Genomic DNA, 19,941 nt, shown 5'->3' with positions numbered 1-19,941 from the left:
ATGTCATTGCCTCATCAAAAACATACCCAGAGTGTTGCTTTGACTTATTCATGACTTTTTGAGAAATCCTTGAATGTGGAGCTGCCCTAAACACAATTTATTTTTGATATATTCAGCTTGTTCATAACAATTGAAGGTATCATGGTTTCTTGATTGTGGTATAGAATTGAACCGTGCACTTGGAAAATACATAAAACCCCCTTAAACAACACTTAAAATATTTTATACAGTTATAAACAAAAAGCTTCTGGTGAACATATTTGATGTACCTTTTTATAAATAATATTAATTGCAATAAAAACACATTTTATCTCCGTAACACACTTGAACGCCAGTGTAGGGTATTTAAGAAACTGAGGTCCAGTTTTTCATCAAACATTTATTTTAATACATTTTTGTCTTAGTCTGGTACCTGATCCTGTTTGGTTTGAAGCTTTAGTGTGAACACTGTCTAATGGGGGATTAAGGAGAAACTCTTTTACTTTAATTCAGAGCAGATTAATTAGCATTTATTAATCAAAAGAAAGTTGAATTCGTCTGCTTCCATTCATCAGGAAATGGGCTGATGTGTTTGCTATCATAGTATTTTTTTGTTACAAGTTCCAGTGAATGAGCTTTTTATATAAAACGAGTTGTAAGCAGTGTTTATTAAAGGCCTGTGAAGCAGTGAGCGTGTGAGGTGTTTACCATGTAAAGGGGCGGTAACTAAGAATAGTTTGTTTGTGTCTGCAGAAACACATGCTCATTCATTTATTACATCTCAGCTGCTCCACATTTCATTCACACAGCTTCTCCAATTTATTGATTCTTTCATGAATCAAGCCTGGCCTCCCAGTTCCTCCCCCTCCTCCTCTTCTCTATTCATCCCCTCGGTGCTCACGCCCTTCCTTCACCCCCACCCATTTCTGCGAACCAGTCAGGAGCGCGCTCGCTGAGTAAGAATACCAGCTGACTCCGGTCTGTTTTCTTTTTCCGCTGCGATGGTGACCAATCATAGCGCCGGCTTGCAGCCACCGCCTCCCAGGCTGTATCAAAACATCAGCAGGAGTGTCTGTGGGGGGTTCGCTCATGGCAACAGGCCAGGAGGGTTTCCTTGACGGGGCGGAGCTGTGGTGGAGGAGGAAAATTTACAATGAAAGAGAACAGAGAGGGTTAACAATGGACCAAGAAGTTAAAGAAATAAAAATGCATTTAGAGTATTTGAAAAATTAATTTACATAAAATAGTTTCTTCTTGCTAAACATATTAGATTTATTTATATTTTTCAGTCCAGATTAATACTAGTCGTAGAAATAGTGCTGTTTGTTGAGCCTTTTTATGGTGGATTGATCATTCTGATTGTTCCCTTATTTGCTAGTCGAACTGTTTTTACATCCTGAATTGATTATTTTCTCCTTAACAAATAATTCAAAGATTTGTTGGTTGGTTAAAGAAATCCCCGTTGGTCTGAGTTGTTTTTGTTTTAAATGAAATACACCTCGGCAGCTGGTGAAAGTTTATTTTATTCTCACTTATAACACTTCATTAGGGGTTAAATGTAGCATCTTTGTTTAAACTTTCTCTCCTAATGCAGTTCAGCCTGAGGCGTGGGTGTTTTCAGCAAAAATGATTTTAATGAAAGATTTAAGGATATCTTAATTTCGAAACATTTCATTAAAGAAGAACCCGTCCAGAGGACCTATACAATTTTATTCCTTTTGATATCTTAATTGTCTTTTGTTTGTTTTTGTTTTTGTTTTGTTTTCCCCCAGTATGACAAATTTTTGCTGAAATCTCTGCCTGTTTACCCAGATTTATGTAAATATAACACTTTTATTTTACTGTTCTCTGTTTTTAAAGAAGTTCAGGCACATTAAATTGGGTTTCTAAGTAAAACAAACAAAGTAAAATAAAATAAAAAGATAAAAAAATAAACTAAAATAAAATGTTTGACCTACTGTCCAACTTCTTGTTAGAGAAATAATAAATTTTACCAGATTGATTAGATAAAGACTTGTCCAAACATGGCTACTAGACTACACTACTAAAATGAAGATTTCAAATGAATGGATTTAATTATCTTTTAACTAAAGAGATGTTGAATAATTGGTGAAGTGAAATAATGGATTCATGTTGAAAAAGCCTCTTATAGATAATAAAATGTTAAAAATGTTTTACAGTCTGTAGCTGTTGCATTTTGCCAATGTCTGCTTTTAGCTAGATTTTTTTTTCTGTGATTTACTGGAAACCAGGGTTCATAAATCAGTTTGAGTGCTGGCTGACAGCTGACATCAGGCTGCAGGAATGTTGTCTTTGTGAATATTTTTACTTTTCTGAACTTTCTTGTTTTTTTTTTTTGCCAGTAGACAGGCAGACTCTGAAAGGCCTCACAAGCTTTAGGCCCAAATTACAAAACCAGATCATTGTTGATTCATGGTTGTCCTGACACGTAGTTAGAAACAGGAAGGATTTAAGGATTCCAGGAAGAATTGTGTTTTTATTCAACTTTTGTACTTTAATAAATAAATAAATAAATAATTAAAACATGCACTGATTGAGATGGAGAGGATTTATTTAACCTAACTTCAACACTAAGGAAAAAATGCAATCACAGTAAGATGAGTAGTTACAGTAACAAAAAATGTATACTTCTACTGACATGAACTAAGTAAGTTATAAATATGAGTAATTATAATTATAGGTTAAAAAAATAACACTTGGTTTCTGAAGCTAGGGTCCATTTGTGCAACAAAAATCCAAATGAAATTCTTTCAAAATCAAATGTTTAAACTCTGCTGCAACAAAGCGAGTGAATTCTCACAGACCCCCGCCTCACAGCACCAGACTTTACAGCTGCTATAAAGACATTTACAGCCTGGTGTAAAAACTGGTTTTGGTCTCTTTGTGCTGCTGGAAGCGAGGTTGGCGAAGAGGCTGTGATCAGGGTCTGTGTGAACGTTTTCTCAGTCACATCCTTCCTCAGGCCGTCATCCAGGGCGGTGACGTCCGGCTGACTTACCTCCTCGAATTGTAGAAACATCGGGGGTGGGGGGTGACGTGACGATGCCCATCTTTGATCAACAGTTTGCTCATTCATTCATTTTGAGTTGCTTTTCAAAAAGGCCGTATTGGTGCATTCCTGTCATTTCTCTGTGATAAAAATAATAACTTTTATTCATCATTAATTGATTCAGCTTTGAATCTCACTTCGCAGAGCAGACCTGTTTTTTTTTTTTTTTTTTTTTTCTGGCACCAGAGTGCGACATTACCGCGGTCCCCTCCCCCCATGCGGCCGTGCACGCAGCCAGCGCCTGCTGCTCGGTAAATGGCTAGCTGAGCCGCTGCCCTCTCCCCCAGTTCTCCGAGGGGAGGAAGGGACGGAGGAAAAGCAGCCGATCCTGTTGCTGTAGGAACACAAAGCCAGGAGACGCAAAATAAGGACTTTTACACACAAAGTATTATTTTTTTTCTCCTACTTTTAGGTGGAGTAATGCTGCAAATTAATAAACTACCCAAAATGCTATAGTTTCATGTTAGCAATGAAATTAAATGTAATATAATTATTTGTATATTTTCACAACATAGCATTGTCATATAAAGTAAATATTTTTATTTTCTTTCTGCAGGATAATGCTACATATATAAACATGTTTTTATCTTTATTATCAGTTAAAGTAAAACTGATCTTTTAAATGTCTCTAAAAAAATTTAGGTTTTTCACATCATGTTTTATTTTATTTTTTTATCACCATTATAGTGAAAATGTACAAACTTCATACAATTACTGACAAGTGTCTGCCTCTAAATACATTTAATTTAACATTTTTCTTTTAATGTTGTGCTGTTATGTTTGGTGCATAAAATGCAAACCGACTTCCTTCAAACAAACAAAACTAAACGATAATTTTGACTTTACACTAGATTAGACACTTCTCCCTAATGCTAATACCAATGATTCAAGATGTAAAAGCTTTAATGTTTTTGAAGAATCAAAAGGAATAATCAAAATTAACATTCAAGGATATCGATCTTTAACTCAGTCAACAGCTCTGGTTCAGAGCTGGGTTTTGTAGCTGTGTCCACCTAAAAGAAAAAAAATAAAACGTCAGAAAATGAGCTCTAAAGCAAGATGAGAGGAACAATGAGAAACATCCGGTGCGCTAATGAAATACAATAACTCACTTCCCACAACAGAAGCGAGGCCTGCTGCTCCGAGCTTTACAGCTGGTGATGCATTAATGAATCCACCACACATTTAAACACACACACACACACACACACACACACACACACACTGGGGTTTTTGCTTGTTGACTGCATTTGTCCTGCACGTTAATCGTAATTTATAAATCTCCTCCGAATGCCTGAAGGCCTCCCGTCCTGAGTGTCTCCTGTGGTGTTTCTAGCTGTGACACTTAAATCACATCTTTAGTGTTTTGCGTTCCTTGCACGTGATGGTCTGTTTATGTAACACATGTATTCCCAGTCCCTAATCACTAAAATTATTGCTATATTTTATAATTCATAACCCCTCAAATTAAAGCAAATACTACTTACTTTGTTTGAAATTTGAAAAAAATGACATAAATCAGGGGTGTGAGCGAGGCCGATGATGTGTGCAGGCAGAGAAAAAACAGACCTCCATGAAGACGAATGAGAAGAGTGTATCCTGTTAAAGTCAATAATATTGACCCGCGCTCCAAGATGCGTGTGTATTATGTAATCTACAACTTCATGAAGGGAGCGTGTTTCACCTCAAGGACTAACAGGGTGCTGATGACACATCGACGGCACCGAACAGAAGAAATCTGCAGCCGTTTGATAGAAGCTGTTCCATGAAACAGAGCTTCAGTGTTTTTGATGAGTCCTATATGTTTCAATACAAATATAGAAACTACATGTGTGATTACAAAGTCAATGAGTATTATTGATTTCCTGATGGATCATTAAATCTGCTGGGTGAAATGAATGTCAGATTAAGATTTTGTCACTGGTTATTTTTATCATTGGTCATTGTCAATTGATTGACTATATTAATTTGTCTCATGTCGTTCGGTTACCAGAATTGCTTTTAAAGAATCTTGAAGAAAATTATTAGATGCACATCTTTAACAAAAATGGCTGAATTTGACAAGTGCAAAATCAAGACGTTAAGGTGGAAAATTGCTGCGAATCTATTTCAAAGAGAACATGTGAGACAAGAATAAACATCTGGATCAAACAGGACCAAAGCACTGCGCTCAAACACACCTTTTTTTGTAAAGTTGATCATATTGTTTTTAAACTTTTGACGGTGTAAAGTTTGTCAAATCATAGTTTATCTCTAGTCTGTTATGCACCGAGTTTGTTTCAGTTTAGATCGCAAACTTAACAAATTTGAGCGTAAATATATCACAACATCAAAGTTACCAAATGTCCAATCCTAAATGGGTCTTCCATGGATATCAACGTTGTTGACAAATTTTCAGTCACTGTATTTTTAAACGTAGTGGTTGGCATCCTGTCACAAACTTCACTATTCTTTAAGGAAATATTGTGCAAATTTTAATTTAGTTGACCAATTTTTGTGACTTACGGATCCTTAACTTTTGAGCAAGACCTATTTAAAAATAAAAAAAATAATGATTGCCATTACCTATTTGAAGTCAACTCAAATATCTCAAACTACCAGGCCAATTTTATTTAAAGTTAAGCAATAAAAAGTGAATGTACTTCTAGAACTATTTAACTTAGACCCGATTCAAGATGGCCGCTACAGCTAGCTTACTTTAGAAAACACATTTCTCTACATAACATGAATTTATTTTAAAATTATTCTTTGTTGAGAAACCTGAACACATCAGGTAAAAAACATAATAAATCATGAGTCTTTATTTGAAATGATAAGTGCAATATATTTTATTTTGATTTACTCAGTCATTTCTAACCCTTTTAGTTTGATAAACATTTCAGGCTTGGCGTGTTTTATGCCTCGGCCCATCATCAGAACTCATTTGATCCTGTTTGCTCCTTCGCCTCTCAGTGGTTCCGATTCTTACGTCCGTCCTCATCCATCTCCCTTCTTCCTCGGCCACATTCCTGCCTTTTGTGTGTGCCCATTCCCTCTGGAATTCAGGAGGTGTCGGCGGGGGAGGGATGGGACAGGAAGGCAGAGGAGAGGTGGGCATTGAGTGACAGGATGGTGCAGAGGCTGTTATGGAGGCCAGAGCTCAGCAGAAACAGGGAGGGAGAAGAATCCAAAGAGGGAGTTAAGCTGAAGGCAGAAATGAGGAGGAAGTCAAGTAAAGGGGGAGGTGTGTCTCAGTGTGTGACTCATTAGATTAGACCGCTCCCCAAGGGAACCGCCAATATTGATGGATTGATTGCAGGCCCCTCTCCATCCACTCGGTTCTCCTGCTACTGGAGGCCATTGATGTGGTGTCTCTTTGGGATATGATGCACAGTGCATATTTAATTAACTTTCCATTACAACCAATCAACATTCAGACCCGGGCTTTACAGAAAAGCTGAGTTTTTAGCAGCAAAGGTTAAATGACATGTTTATTCCTGAGGGAGTGGGGTAGGGAGTTTGTTCAACCTTGATAAGCGCTAATCTAGTATTTTATTTATTTTAATGGGTACTAAAATGAGGTAAAATTCAGGTTTTCTAAGCTTGAGTTTTCTTATATTCCACGCGAGGAAAAACTGACAAATGGGCTGAATTGAAACAACGGAGCAATAAAAGGTTTCGTCTGTGTACAACATATGTCCTTTAATGTTAAAACTGCCCAGAGAGGATATTGATCCAGTTTTGCCTTCTTTAGTTTCTGTTTTCCCCCTCTAGTGGTGTTTTGAAAGAGAAAAGCTCTCCGGGGTGTTGAGATTGTGAGCCTCCTGGTAACTCATGCATATGGATGACTCGTTTAGCATTCATGACTGTTTTTCCTTCTTTTTTTTAAATTAGCCCTGTGTTTGTGGCAACGTAGAACGGAAATGTATGAAAATGGAAATGTATGGCAAGTCTGTTTGTGATTTGGTTTATCATTCTTTTTAAATTTATTTTAACTTACATGCATCTTTAATACACAAACTTGTTTTTCCTTGGAAGAGGGGCACTGATTAAGGTGGAACCTCACTGGGCTGTAATCGAACAACATTCATGGTGGAGTCTCTAAAAGGTCTTACGATTTATCTGGAGGTTCTCATATGAAGTCTTGTCACTTAAATTTTGAACATGTTCAAAAATGGTTGTGCAACAGATTTTCTCTGAGCTATCCAGGGTGGGTGTTTCAAGCCCAGCTCGATCGTTGAAGCTGTCTTGTACCTCCCCTCTGGCAGCCTGCTGTGGCCGGTACAAACCAGCCAAGGCTGGTTAGGTGTGGATGGAGGTGGACTACCAAATAATGTTTGGGGTCAGGAATGTAGTTTTATAAAGCGCGTGCACAAAGTGGGGCTATAAGTTTTACGATGTATTAGCCACTTGGTTGCAAACACTCAATCCAGTCAGACTAAGTGTTCACAAATAAATCATCAGCCGATTTATTTAATCAGATTTCTTTAATTTTGGGTGATCAGCTGATACTTGCATGATAAGCTGATCACATCCACTGATCTTATCTACCTCAGTGTAGATCTGAAAATCAGCCACTGTCCCCTTTTACTCTGCTGTGAGAGAGGGCTGTTCAGTTAAAACATGTTGGTATTGTTTCAATGGTTCAGTGTTTTTCAATAAAATAAGAATGGAACATTGGAGGTGTATTGTTACCTTTATAACACCTCACAATGTTGGTTATAAAAAAATTTGGTATCTGCCAAAATCAGAATTGTCTGGCTTTTTAAAGCTCAATGATCAGCCAGAAAACTAAGTGAGGCGACAACGACTTCTATATTTTCTCTCAATTTGGAGTCTCCAACTAATCTCCCAACAATTGAAGCCCAACAGTGTTCCTAAACTGAGTCCTATAAGATTTATATCACTAAGAATTATCATACGTATGACATAACAAATGTAAGCTTATTGCAGGGGATTAAAAACACTCAGCATAGTAACTGCTCAATCTTGCTCAAGTAAATAAGAATATTGGTAAAACATGAGGTGTGGAAGGTGAGAACAACTTAAAATAAGGAATGTCTGAGCAACTCTGAGGTGCCACAAGTATCATAGTTTTTGTTGTCTTTAAAAATCTAAAAAAATGTGAGCTTTTGTCTCTTTTTCATTAAGGCTGTGAGTTTCTGTCTTGTGAGCATTTCATGCACCCTCTAAACCAGCCTCAAATACTCTTACCTGTACTCTGATATCACCTCTTTGATGTACCAACGCATTAATGACTTTGTATTGGTACTCCATATTGGCAAGTATCCAAACTGAAATACTTGAACTAGCATTGGGATATCACTACTTTATATGCTTCCAAATGCAAATACAGTTTTTCAAATTAGTTTATTTTTTTTCACTTCAGGTGTTTCTCTTCTTCTGTGAAACCTGCTCGGTGCCGATCTGCAGGGAGTGCAGCGCGGGTCGCCACATGGGCCACACTTTTGTTTACCTGCAGGACGCTGTGCAGGACTGCCGGGCCATCACCATCCAGCTGCTGGCAGATGCGCAGCAGGGACGACAGGCCGTCCAGGTGAGAAGAAACCAGAACGGGATCGTTTTATTTTGTCCCATCAGGAAGTAAACAAAAATAAAACAACTGCAATTTAAGTGTTAGCATTTCATTGGAGCAACGCCTGAATAATTTATTGTTTCTAACTCCTATCGACTAAAATTAATCCTTAACAAATCAAAGAACTCGTATTTTAAAGGCGGTCTTCATAAAGATTAGAGCTCACGAATACAGACTCCATTTCATCTAGAACCTGAGGCGAGCAGCTGTTTCTTTAGAGTTTTCCTCTCAGCAGCTCAGAGCGAGCTGCTATTAGCGCCAATCAGCTTAGATCTGTTTGAGAGTGACCAGTCCCGAGCTGCTGGGAAGCCCGGGGTTAAAGGTGTCCAGCTGGCCCCTAAAACAGGGGGTGTGTCGCATGTGTTGCATTCCGGCGGGGGCAGGGCTCAGGGTCAAAGGGGAGGAGGAGTCTAGCAGGCGGGGTGGGGGAGGGGATGGAGAGGTATTTAAAGGATTTCAGAGAAAGGAAAAATACCCTCTTCTTTTAAAGACGTGGACGCCTCGCCCTTCCCCTTTTCACTCATTGGCTCACACCCCCAATCCTTACAATTCCCTCACACAGTGCTTTGTCTTCTCTCATTTACATAATTGTAGTTTAGGTTGCAGCTAAAAACCGTCTTTGCATTTCATTTTTATCAGCAAATGCACATGTAAGTTGGAGAAAAAAATGGGTGTAAATGCTGTATTTGGTAAGAAAAATCAAAAGGAACGTAGGGAATTTAATGTGTTTCAATTAAACTCTTATTAAAAATAAATGAACATTAAGAAAATGTCACAGTTCTGTCCTTAATTTCACATTTTCATCTTTGGCTTCTATTATTGTAGTTTTCATTTTGATCAATATCCATTCAAGCAAATTTAAAAATCACAAAGCTAAAAAATGTTTTTTTTTTTAAGCCAAAAGCAGATTGTTGTGTTTAAGATTTAAAATGTTGGTTTTATTTTGTTAAAGCAGATGTTTGTATGACCACTTAAAGTGGATAAAAAGCTGCAATAAAAACAGAAACAGATTGATATAAAGTTCTAAAATATAAAAAATTAGTTTTTTGACACAAACACTCAACCTTATGTTCATACTTAAGAATTTTTTCCATACATTTAAACATTTTGCTTTAAAGTAGGGTTACCGCTGATCAGTATTTTAGTAATCTTAATATCTTATCTTAATCTGGCCAATAATCCACCAACTGAGTGAGCTGATAAACATACAGTACATCAGTGGTTCACATGCTTTCTTTTTTTTAGAAACTTCCTGAATACCTACAATAAAAGCTGTAAATCCCCTGTACACCATTAAAACTACACATGCCTTCATATATTAGAGGACAAAAAAGGTCAATTCAATTCTTATTTATAATTTTTTTCCAGAATGTTTTTATTTTCATTAAAAAAAACGTCGCCTGAATCCTGCATTCCTTTGTCCAGAGACGAGCTCTCAGGATGTTTGTCTCCGTCTGTCACGGCTTTTGTTTTTATTGTTCACCTCAATAAAGTCTCTGACAGGTACGTCCAGCTAAATTGGAATTACCTGAAACTCTGTTTGACCTGATTGCAACATCCTGACCTTTGCCTGCCTGAAACCTCGTCTGTTTCCCTGGAAATATTTCTTTGACACTGAATCAGTTTGAAAGTGGGTGAGCTCCTCGTCAGAGCGGGGATAATGGTCCTCTCTGCTGGAAACGCAGACGTCCAACAACTGAAGATTATTTTTATAAAAATGTGTCAGTGTCTGTAAAACGCCTGTTCCCTACTGGCAAAGATTATTATACCTAATTTATTCTCACAGCATAAAATCGCACAGAGCCACTTAACTTTGTCGTGCACTTTAGATCTTTCAGTTTTTACTCCATAAAGTAAAGAAACCTTTTTGTTTCTCTTATTTCCTCCTCGTTATTTACCTTGTTCCTCTATTGCACAAAACCTAAAGTAAGCATATTGTGCAACAACAACTGTGACCACTGAGGAGTATGTCATTGTGTGATTTCAACAAAGCAACAAATTAAATATATTTTGTCTCAAGGATCTATTTGCAGTTGAGTTTTTGAAGTTTTTTAGTTTCAACCTAAATATATGCTGTACAAAATACAAATATATTACTGTATTTATATGAAAACTCTCAGAAGTAGGCCTGTCACGATAACAAATTTTGCTGGACATTATTGCGATAAACCATAATTTTAAACGGATACCACACACTTAGGAAACTCACGGAAGTTTTACGAAATCTACGTTCATAAAAAAAGTTATAGACTGACCTGGACTAGAGTTTGTGAAAACAGCTACTGAATCTGTAACATCTCTACCCTCCTCTGTCCCAGCCAGAACTATTTATTCGTCTTCCTTTTGCTTTATAAAACCTTTTGTTATCCCACATGCTGCTTACGAAAGTAACGAAACTTGCGTAGTGTCAAAAAAACAACTCTTGACGAAGCTGAGGTTCGGCATGGTGGCCTGAAGGCATCCTGAGGCGTCGCCAGCTGAAAGAAGGCGTTGGAAAACCGAAGACGCTCCTCTAGCTAAATGCCTGTTAACAAGGCTCTCATGCTACAGAGGATAGAGACCATACACCTGGAAAATACCTGATGTGAGAGTTCACTCCTCCTTTCGCTAAAGAGTAGAAAAGGAGATGCAAAGAAAACAAGCAGGCAAATGAAAATGATCAACCTCATTTAAATTCATCATGTGATTAATTGATTTATTGCCAATCATAACAGGCCTAAGTAGAAGCATATTTATTGTTAAATACATTAAACAGGAAAAAGCTATTTTAAAATCAGACAAGCTGAGTCATCAGGGCTGGGTTCGACGCTCCAGTGTTATCTCATTTGCCTGGAAGGCGAGGCAGAGTTGTGACCTTGGTAAATACTTGCCTAAAACATGAAACTCTAGCTGCTTCACTGAGATCATATGACACTCTGGCATGTATTATCTCCTTCACCAAGCATGCGCCCCACCTATCCATTTCTTAGCCTGACCTTTTGTCTGGATGGGTCAAACTTGGTATCGTAATGTCTGATTACTTATGTCAGGCCGAGGGCTGTTGGATTGTTCAGAAATTCCAAGATATCGCAGCACAGATGTTGCGGCGAAGAGTTGAACATCAGCGCAATCGACGTGCTTATAATTTATTAAATGAGCTGAACAGGAAGCACGCTGGTGAGTCTGTGGACTCGCCGCCCACCATATGGCAGCACCTTGTGCTGTTTGGCGTGTTTGTCCACTTTCGTCCGGGCTGCCGCAGGAGTGAGTGCTGACGCCAGATAATATGTAAACACACACAGACATACACGTTGCACACACGCTCCTGTCCCCTGAGGGAGAAAATTTCCGTCCACTCTACACCCATTATCTCTGCTGACCCCTCACCCTGGACTTGTGACCTTCTGGTTGGTCAGAGCTTCTTTGCCTTTGTGTTTTGATTGGTTCGTTGGACTGGCTTTGTGCTCCAAGCTGTGCTCCTGTGGAGGGGTGTGTTCGTGGGGGTGGAGAGAAATGCGGAAGACGATGGAGACACTGAGACTGGGAGCAGGAGACGGAGATGAAGACAGAAGATGATGTGTGAGAAAGGTTAAAAGGAGACTCGACGCTTATGAAGAAGGCACTAGGAAAGATTACAGGAAGAAGTCAATAATGGACAATAATTAACAGAATAACTTTGGGTGAAGAGAAAATAAAAAGCATCAATAAGAAAATTCAGAAAATGCTAACTATCTTATAATCGTCCTTTTTTTGGGTCACGGTCCTCATCATCCCTCTCTGGAGGTGTAATTTAGTTGTTCCTTTAGCCGGCCATCTCGCACACCCAGGCCATAGAAAAGAGACCCTGCTGCCAGGCTTTGTTCCAGTTGGGGTGTGATGGGGGGGTGGGTCGTATGTGTCTTAAGACGAGGATTGCGGCTCACGACCTGTAGAGGTTTAGCTGACCTTTGATCTTTGTGGCAGATACGACAAAGGAAGCCTTATCCCACCGCCCCCTTCGTCCTTGTGAGGTCCAGTTCAGCCTGTGACCTCCCAGAAAACACCAGAAGAAAAGCCTGATAAAACTCTGTAGGCAGAGGGAGACAAAGAGAAAAGTACTTATTTAGGCCAAATTGTACGTCGTAAAGGCGAAGACCTTCATTTTACACCGGAGTTTTATTACTTCAGGTAGTAATAAAACTGGTCTCCTCTTGTTGTTGTTTGCACTCTGTCAGGAAAGGTTATTTACTACAGCCCTGTAAAATTAAAATAGATACTGTAAAATATATTCTCTTCTAATAAAATGTAACTTTTGGAAGAATTTCATTCAGCTGCAATAAACATAAAGGGATCCATGATTAGTTGTAACATTAAACTTTTATATGATAAACATATCTTTTAACTGTAAAATAAAGACTGTAAAAATACTGTAGGATGTTTAGTTTTTATCATTTTTAAACTAAAACTTAAAAAATATATTACACGGACAGGGCCATTTTATTTACACACAAAGCATTCTGGGTAAATGATGACGTGGGTAGGTCATCATTGCGAGGCTGCTAGCGAGCTATATCCACCCTGAAGGTTAATCTGGGACAATATCTGATGATTGACTTTTAAATGAAACCAGAGAGTGTTGACAGAGAGGAGAAGGTAGAAATGACTCAGCCTGTAACTGAAAATATGGATGGAGGACAACAGAGCTGCTTCATGGAAGAACCTCAGCTTAGTCTGTTAGCTTTAGCATTAGCCCCGACGCTGTCACCATATATATGTATTAGCTCAGCGCTACACATTCTCCTCTCATCACTGAGGTCCTCCATCCACATGACAGAGAGGGGAACACAAAAATGACTCAGTCTGCAACTGAAAATATGGATGGAGCACCCCAGTTTAGCTTGTTAGTTATTTGCGCTAGCGCTGAGCTACTATATATAAGCTTGCATCAGCACTAGCGCGAAGGCTAACAGGCTAAGCTGAGGTTCTTCTTCCATGAAGCAGCTCTGTTGTCCTCCATCCATATTTTCAGTTACAGACTGAGTCATTTCTACCTTCTCCTCTCTGTCAACGATCTCTGGTTTCATTTAAAAGAGCCAATCATCAGATATTGTCCAAGATTAACCTTCAGGGTGGATATAGCTCGCTCACACCGAGGACCTATCCACGTCATCATTTACCCAGAATGCTTTGTGTGTAAATAAAATGGCCCTGTCCGTGTTAAAATATATTTTTTAAAAAGTTACAAAACTATACAGCCTACAGTATTTTTACAGTCTTTATTTTACAGTAAAAATAAATGTTTATCAAATAAAGTCCAATGTTACACCTAATCATGGATCCCTTGAACAAATTCCTTATGAGATGAATGAAGTGATTCTGAAATAAAACTAATAAAATATTCATTTTATAAAAGAACTGCATGTTTAGACATTGAGACAATAAAATAAACTTAATTACTTTTTAATATTAGGTAATTTAAAAAACACGTTAAAACAAAAGCCTTTTTTGTATCACCTTTGTTTTTTGTAGATCCAAACTGATTTCTGATCATTAAGACTTGTCCACACGTCTTTCAAAACGTTTCTTTAAATTTGGTTTCTAAAAATATCCTAGTCAACACGTCATTGTTCTCATACACACAAATAATCAACAAACTACTCAAACGTAATTGTCGTCGCAAAAAGCAGAAACACGTTGGAATAATGCCAGAAAAGTCTGCGTGTATGATAATCAAATATGATTTAATTATGAGTGACAAACAAACAGAATTTAATCAGGAAGTTCTGTTTGCTCCGTCGTTGACACATCAGCGGACACAGCCAATAATATACACCATGATAACATCATATGACGTGCTTATAACCAATCACAGATCGCCCCATGTACTCTCCAGCCTATCACAGGTCTCCCAGCTCAAAGAGTGCCTTATCAAACAAGAGAGGTCAGTCCGTTGCGGAGTCCTGTTGTCTGGACAAACAGATTAACATTGAACGTGTGACACAGCTGTGCGCCATAACAGTAATCATGTAATTTATATCCATCAAGCTAGAGGATGTAGATTAGATTAGAGGTGGGACTGACATCATAGTTTTTAAACGTTTGGATCCATTGTCCACATGAAAACACAAAGATTGGCCGTTTTAAAGACTTCTTCACTCTGGATCCTTGTTTCAATAAATATCAGGGGCTCCTAAAATGCATTTTTGTGTGGATGCAAGGATAAACCTTTTGCTTGTTAACAAAACACTGTCATTATTATTATAATTTTAAATAATTGCTTTTGAAAGTCAGAACCTGTTTATAAATCCTGCAATGTCTTCTGATGAGCAGAAGTTCAAATTCAGCAGGAAGTTGATGATTTTGTCGCACTTGGAGGTGATTTCCTAATCCTGACCGGTTTCCATTTTCCTCATGACAAAAACTTAAATGTTACAAAGAAAAAGACCAAAAACAATGAGTGGCTGTTCTTTTTTCTCCAATTGTTCCTGATTCTCTCTTCCTGCTCATCTCTGTTCCTGGATAATGTGGGGTATAATTCCTGTATCTTCTATCCTCGTTTCAGCTAAGCATGGAGAAAGTCCAGGCCATGGCAGAGCAGGTGGAGATCAAGGCAAAGGTGGTGCAGACTGAAGTGAAGGCGCTTGTCCTGAGGCACAAAAAAGCACTGGAGGAGAGAGAGTGTGAACTTCTGTGGAAGGTGAGCTGATGCTTTTTACTCACTATTGGTTAAGTACCTTGCAGAAATAAATATATATTCTATTTACAAGGAACAACCAGGGAAAATAAAATATACTGTATATTTACATATATTGCACATAATGTATCAAAGCTTAAAAATAATCTCTGAGAGAGATTATATTATTTAAACATTATTTACATACGTTCTGATATAAATATATAGCAGAAAATCAGTATAAACACCCTTATTTATTTATTTATTTATTTATTGCAAATCCAAATTAAGTTAAATAGAAAACAAAATATTTTCCTCAAGGTAGTTTAACTTATAAGACGGTATGGTCTTAATAATAATAATAAAAATAATAATAATAATAATATACAAAATGATGAAAAATTGTGAAAAAGAAGCTTCAAAATGAAAAAAATTCTGCTGCATAAGATTTATAAGAAACTAGAAGCACTCGGAGAGTGCAAACCTCCGCCAAGACCAATTTCCCCCATCCTGTAATAAAGTTAATGTGCAAAAGCAGAGATGGAAACACATTTGCCAAATAAGTTCTGACGTAGCAAACATTTAAGCAGGCAGTATGCACGGAATTTCTTCCCGGTGGAGTCCAATGTGAAAAAATAAAAAATAAAGTCAGACTCGTCACACGACATTATTCATTGTCAAACTGGTGTCGGATTAAGCTCCCTAAGTTTTCATCAATCATGTTTCATCGTGTAAAACGTCTTGTTTTATCTCCTTGTATGAGTTTGTAATGGTTTGAGTCTCTTTATAAAGTGCTTCCTGGCTCCCCCGGTCTCCAAACTTTGAGGCCTGGCAGCTCTCTGTTTACAAGCCTAGTAGTGAGAAACTGTTTTGATTGGTTGTTTCGGAAATGTAGTGTGTTTGAGGAAATGGGAAAAATAGGTTTCATGGTGCAGTCACGCACTTCCTGGTCACAAAACGTTCTGTAAATGCGCATATTATGGCAAAAATTATTAAATCTGGTTTTAACATTACTTTTCTAAAGTTTGAAGTCCGTGCTGTCCAATCCAGCTCACTGTTTTTTACAGAAGCCCTATGAAAGCATCACAGCTTTGCCGATCTCAGAGTGTTAAAAAAAATTCCTGTATCCGCATCGTGATCCGGAACATCACCAAAATTTAAAGGTGTGTTCCTTGGCCCAGTAACCACGTGTTAAAAATGTCATGACAATCCGTCCACAAGTTTGTGAGTAATGTTGTCCACAGACAACAACCGACCGACAGACAGACATACGCGACCGAAAACATTACCTCGCCCTTGGCGGAGGTAACTATTAAAAATGGTAGAATAGAAAAATATTTGTTTATAGAAACTACAGAGGCAGATGTCCAGGATGAGGGGTAGTTTGAAATGGTCTCTTAACAATATTGTCATTTATTGCAATTATCCAAGACAACTTATCATCCTGCAAAATTTATTATCGTGACAGGCCTAGTAATAATATAAAACATAGAAAAAAAGGTGAAAACCTTTTATAAACCCACACTGCAATTTTTTTTCTGTGGGTGGAAACATTGTTTGCCTTTTTCTGTAATGACCATCTCTGAATACTTGTTAGCATGATTTACTGTCACATTCTCTGTGCTCGCTTTACCCTATTTGGACACCAAAATTTACGTACTGTATGTAGGAGTTTTTAGGATGGGTGGTGAATTTCTCATCGCCTCAATGGAGCCATAACAAAACTCTTGGTTCTGTTGAAATTACACACAGACAGCTAAAACACTGCCATGATGATTTCCACTCTAGATTTGATAAATGATTAAATACATCACTGAGAAATTTGTGACCCATTGAGTATATCAGAGACCTTCACATTTGCTTTAATAAAGACCCAAAGTGGGTTTACACTAAAGATCTCTGATTGTGTTTATATGAGGACATTAAAAGTAACAACATAAAGAAAGACCAGCTTTATAGTTACAGAGCTCAGGATAAACAATTTACAGGCTGTTAGCCCAAAATTAGAAATATCCTATCTGTTCTTTGAGGTCACTTTATCCTGAAAAGCTGAAAAGTTATATTGAGATAATCCTGGAGAAAATGTTTCCTAAGTCACTAAATGATCAGATTCCATTAGTATAAACAGTTGAGTGTATGTTGCTATAACTTCTGTTGTCCAGTAATTTCTTTTACGTTTGTAATTTCATGTTCAGATGAGCTTTTGCATGATTGGCAACATAACTGATGGGTAAAAAACATTCAGTAGCTACACTGCCAGCCTCAAATGGTTTTACAAGACTACATCCATTATCACTTCTTAATGACAACCTGGCGTCCCTGCATTCAGCTGCAACCTATTATGTGGGTTTGGAGTTATTGATGTGATGTACAGGAGTGTAACAAGACACTAATCTCACAAGATGAGATATGGGTCCACAAGAGGGATTGTAACATTTTTATTTATTTATTTCAGATTGACATCTCTCCTGTCTGATTTCTCATTATTCTAATCAAACCAGAAAATCTGTTTTTCTATATGTCTTACGTCAAAAACTTTCTACAGAATAATATAATTAAATTTACCTGATGTCTCATTTATCAGTCAGAATAGAGCTTACCTTTTATAAATAACAACGTTTTGCACCACTTTTATTGCTGGTTTTTAATAAAGAGCACAGCTCATAAAAACAGCTAAAAAATTGTCATTAAAATTCAAATAGCTACAAACATTTAACAATAAAATTATAGGAGAAAACAAAAAATACAAGCAGACGAGCTATGACAGGCGTTAATTGGGAACTCGCAGGACTGAATGAAGGACATTAGAGTGAAACTCTTTATCATGTGACGTTTAAATCTAAATCTTATGGAACAACTTCTAGTAACACCTTTAGAGTTGAAACACTGAAGTGTGTTGACTTCCTTTCAAGTCAGGCCTGTTTTACCTTCTTCCTGTTTTATGTTTGAAATTAGAGACTGAAAATAAAATGTTATTCACTGCTGGTACTTCTGAACTTGCATGGCAGTCACAGAGTATGGATATGTGAGGTGTGTAGGCACATGTAGCGCTACGTTTTAACCAACTACCCTCCTGTGACATCATAAAGTTTCTTTTCCTTGTGTTTATAAACAACATGGTTCAGAGCTGCCTCTGTTTGGCTGACACGACTTACCAAAATAAAACAGCTGTAGCTTTATAAAGGTGTCCTTTTCTAGAAAAAAAGCAGCTAGTGTGTAAAAAATAAAATAAAATCTTGTATGCACTACATGTGTCTAAAAGAAAACTCCAAATAAAGTAATCCATAGTACAGTTTTATCTGGAATGTTCTGTTTTAAGGTTCTTACTGGAACTGGTCATTTTAGCCCCATAAATCTTAGTGCAGCGTTTTATTATACCTTGAAGTCTCTCTCCATCTGGACCATTTTTCCGTTTCTCTTTTTAATTGTCTTCAGCTCAGGTGTAGAAGCTGGTGCGTTGAGCTGAACAGGCTCTGAGTCATGCAGGATACTGGGAATGACTCTTCTGGTGTTTTGGTGCGGTCAGTTTGATGGTCACCAGTCCTGCCGGGAAAACTGATTAAGCTGCTCCCCAGTGAGTCAGCGTTGTAATAACCTTCAGGTAGATTTGTGACTGCAGCGAGACGACTTACGGGAAAAACAGCCAATTTGAGAGTGATTCTAACTCACTCGTGTGTTGTCTCTATGTTGTGGTCCAATGAGTCAGGACTAATCAAAATACAGTTTTTTTTTATTAGTGTCAGATCAGTCGCCGTCCTAGTCTTTGCCTTCTGTTACAAAACTCATCCACTCAGTCGTTCCTCTCATTGATGTGGTCTTCTGCTGCCGACCTAAAACTAATTGTGTGTCCGTCAAGAAGCCTCACTGTGAGCCTTTGTGCTCTCCAACTATAAAATGTAACTCTAGTCCCACAAATGCAAATTTCAGTTTAAGATCTTTTGGATGCTTTCTTCTTTCAGAGTCCCTCCCTGACCAAAGAGCCGGTGAGGCTATTGTGTTGTACCCTTTGTTAGTTGATGTGAAGTGAGAGCCAGACTCAGTGCCTCAGGTTCTACAACCCTCCACCCTCTTTAAGGCTTTATACTCCATGACTCTGCTGAAAATTGATCCTGCTGCTTTAAAAGGAACAGATAGAAAAAAATGTGCTACAATTAAGTGATGAGTATTTTTTCTTTGAACAATAAGCTAAATGAAATTTGCGTTTTTCTATCTTAAAGTATTTTTTAAATTTAACATTTCCTTTTACCCTTGCAACATTGGAATAAAAATTTTATTGAAATTATTACATTTTACTCATTGCCTAAAATTCAGGTCAAACCTCATACCAGGGTAATTGAACCTCCAATTAATGATAATGATGAGTACAAGGGTGTGGAGATGGAAGTCAAATGCATGTGGAAAACAAAAAACTCGAGGTACACCAATTGTAATTGGAGCTTTAGGGACAATAAAAGGATGATGGTGGTCAGAGAGTCCGGTGGCGCCGGTGCATGGCAGCCTCGCTTCTGTCAGTGTGCCCCAGGGCAGCTGTGGCTACAGTGTAGTTTGCCATCATCAGTGTGTGAATGTGAATGTGAGTGTGAGTGGATGAATGTCTGTTAGTGTAAAGCGCTTTGGGTTCCGGAGGGACTTGAAAAGCGCTCTATAAGTTCAGTACCATTTACCATACATACGTACGTACCTACC

The 19,941-nt window shown here is 37.9% G+C and overlaps 1 protein-coding gene across 1 annotated transcript in view; it reads left to right on the top strand.

Moving 5' to 3' along the window:
- trim71 (tripartite motif containing 71, E3 ubiquitin protein ligase) overlaps window positions 1-19,941 on the top strand; it is a 48,735-nt gene that overhangs the window by 14,625 nt on the left and 14,169 nt on the right. The window contains exons 3-4 of the mRNA XM_014021123.1: window positions 8,418-8,585; window positions 15,145-15,279. Of these exons, the coding sequence (XP_013876577.1) occupies window positions 8,418-8,585; window positions 15,145-15,279 (303 nt within the window). The remainder of the gene's footprint in view (window positions 1-8,417; window positions 8,586-15,144; window positions 15,280-19,941) is intronic.

This window comes from Austrofundulus limnaeus, unplaced genomic scaffold (assembly GCF_001266775.1).
Source record: "Austrofundulus limnaeus strain Quisiro unplaced genomic scaffold, Austrofundulus_limnaeus-1.0 Scaffold278, whole genome shotgun sequence".
Lineage (NCBI taxonomy): Eukaryota > Metazoa > Chordata > Actinopteri > Cyprinodontiformes > Rivulidae > Austrofundulus > Austrofundulus limnaeus.
The sequence above is the reverse complement of the archived record's forward strand: the minus strand, read 5'-3'. Positions and strand labels throughout refer to the sequence as shown.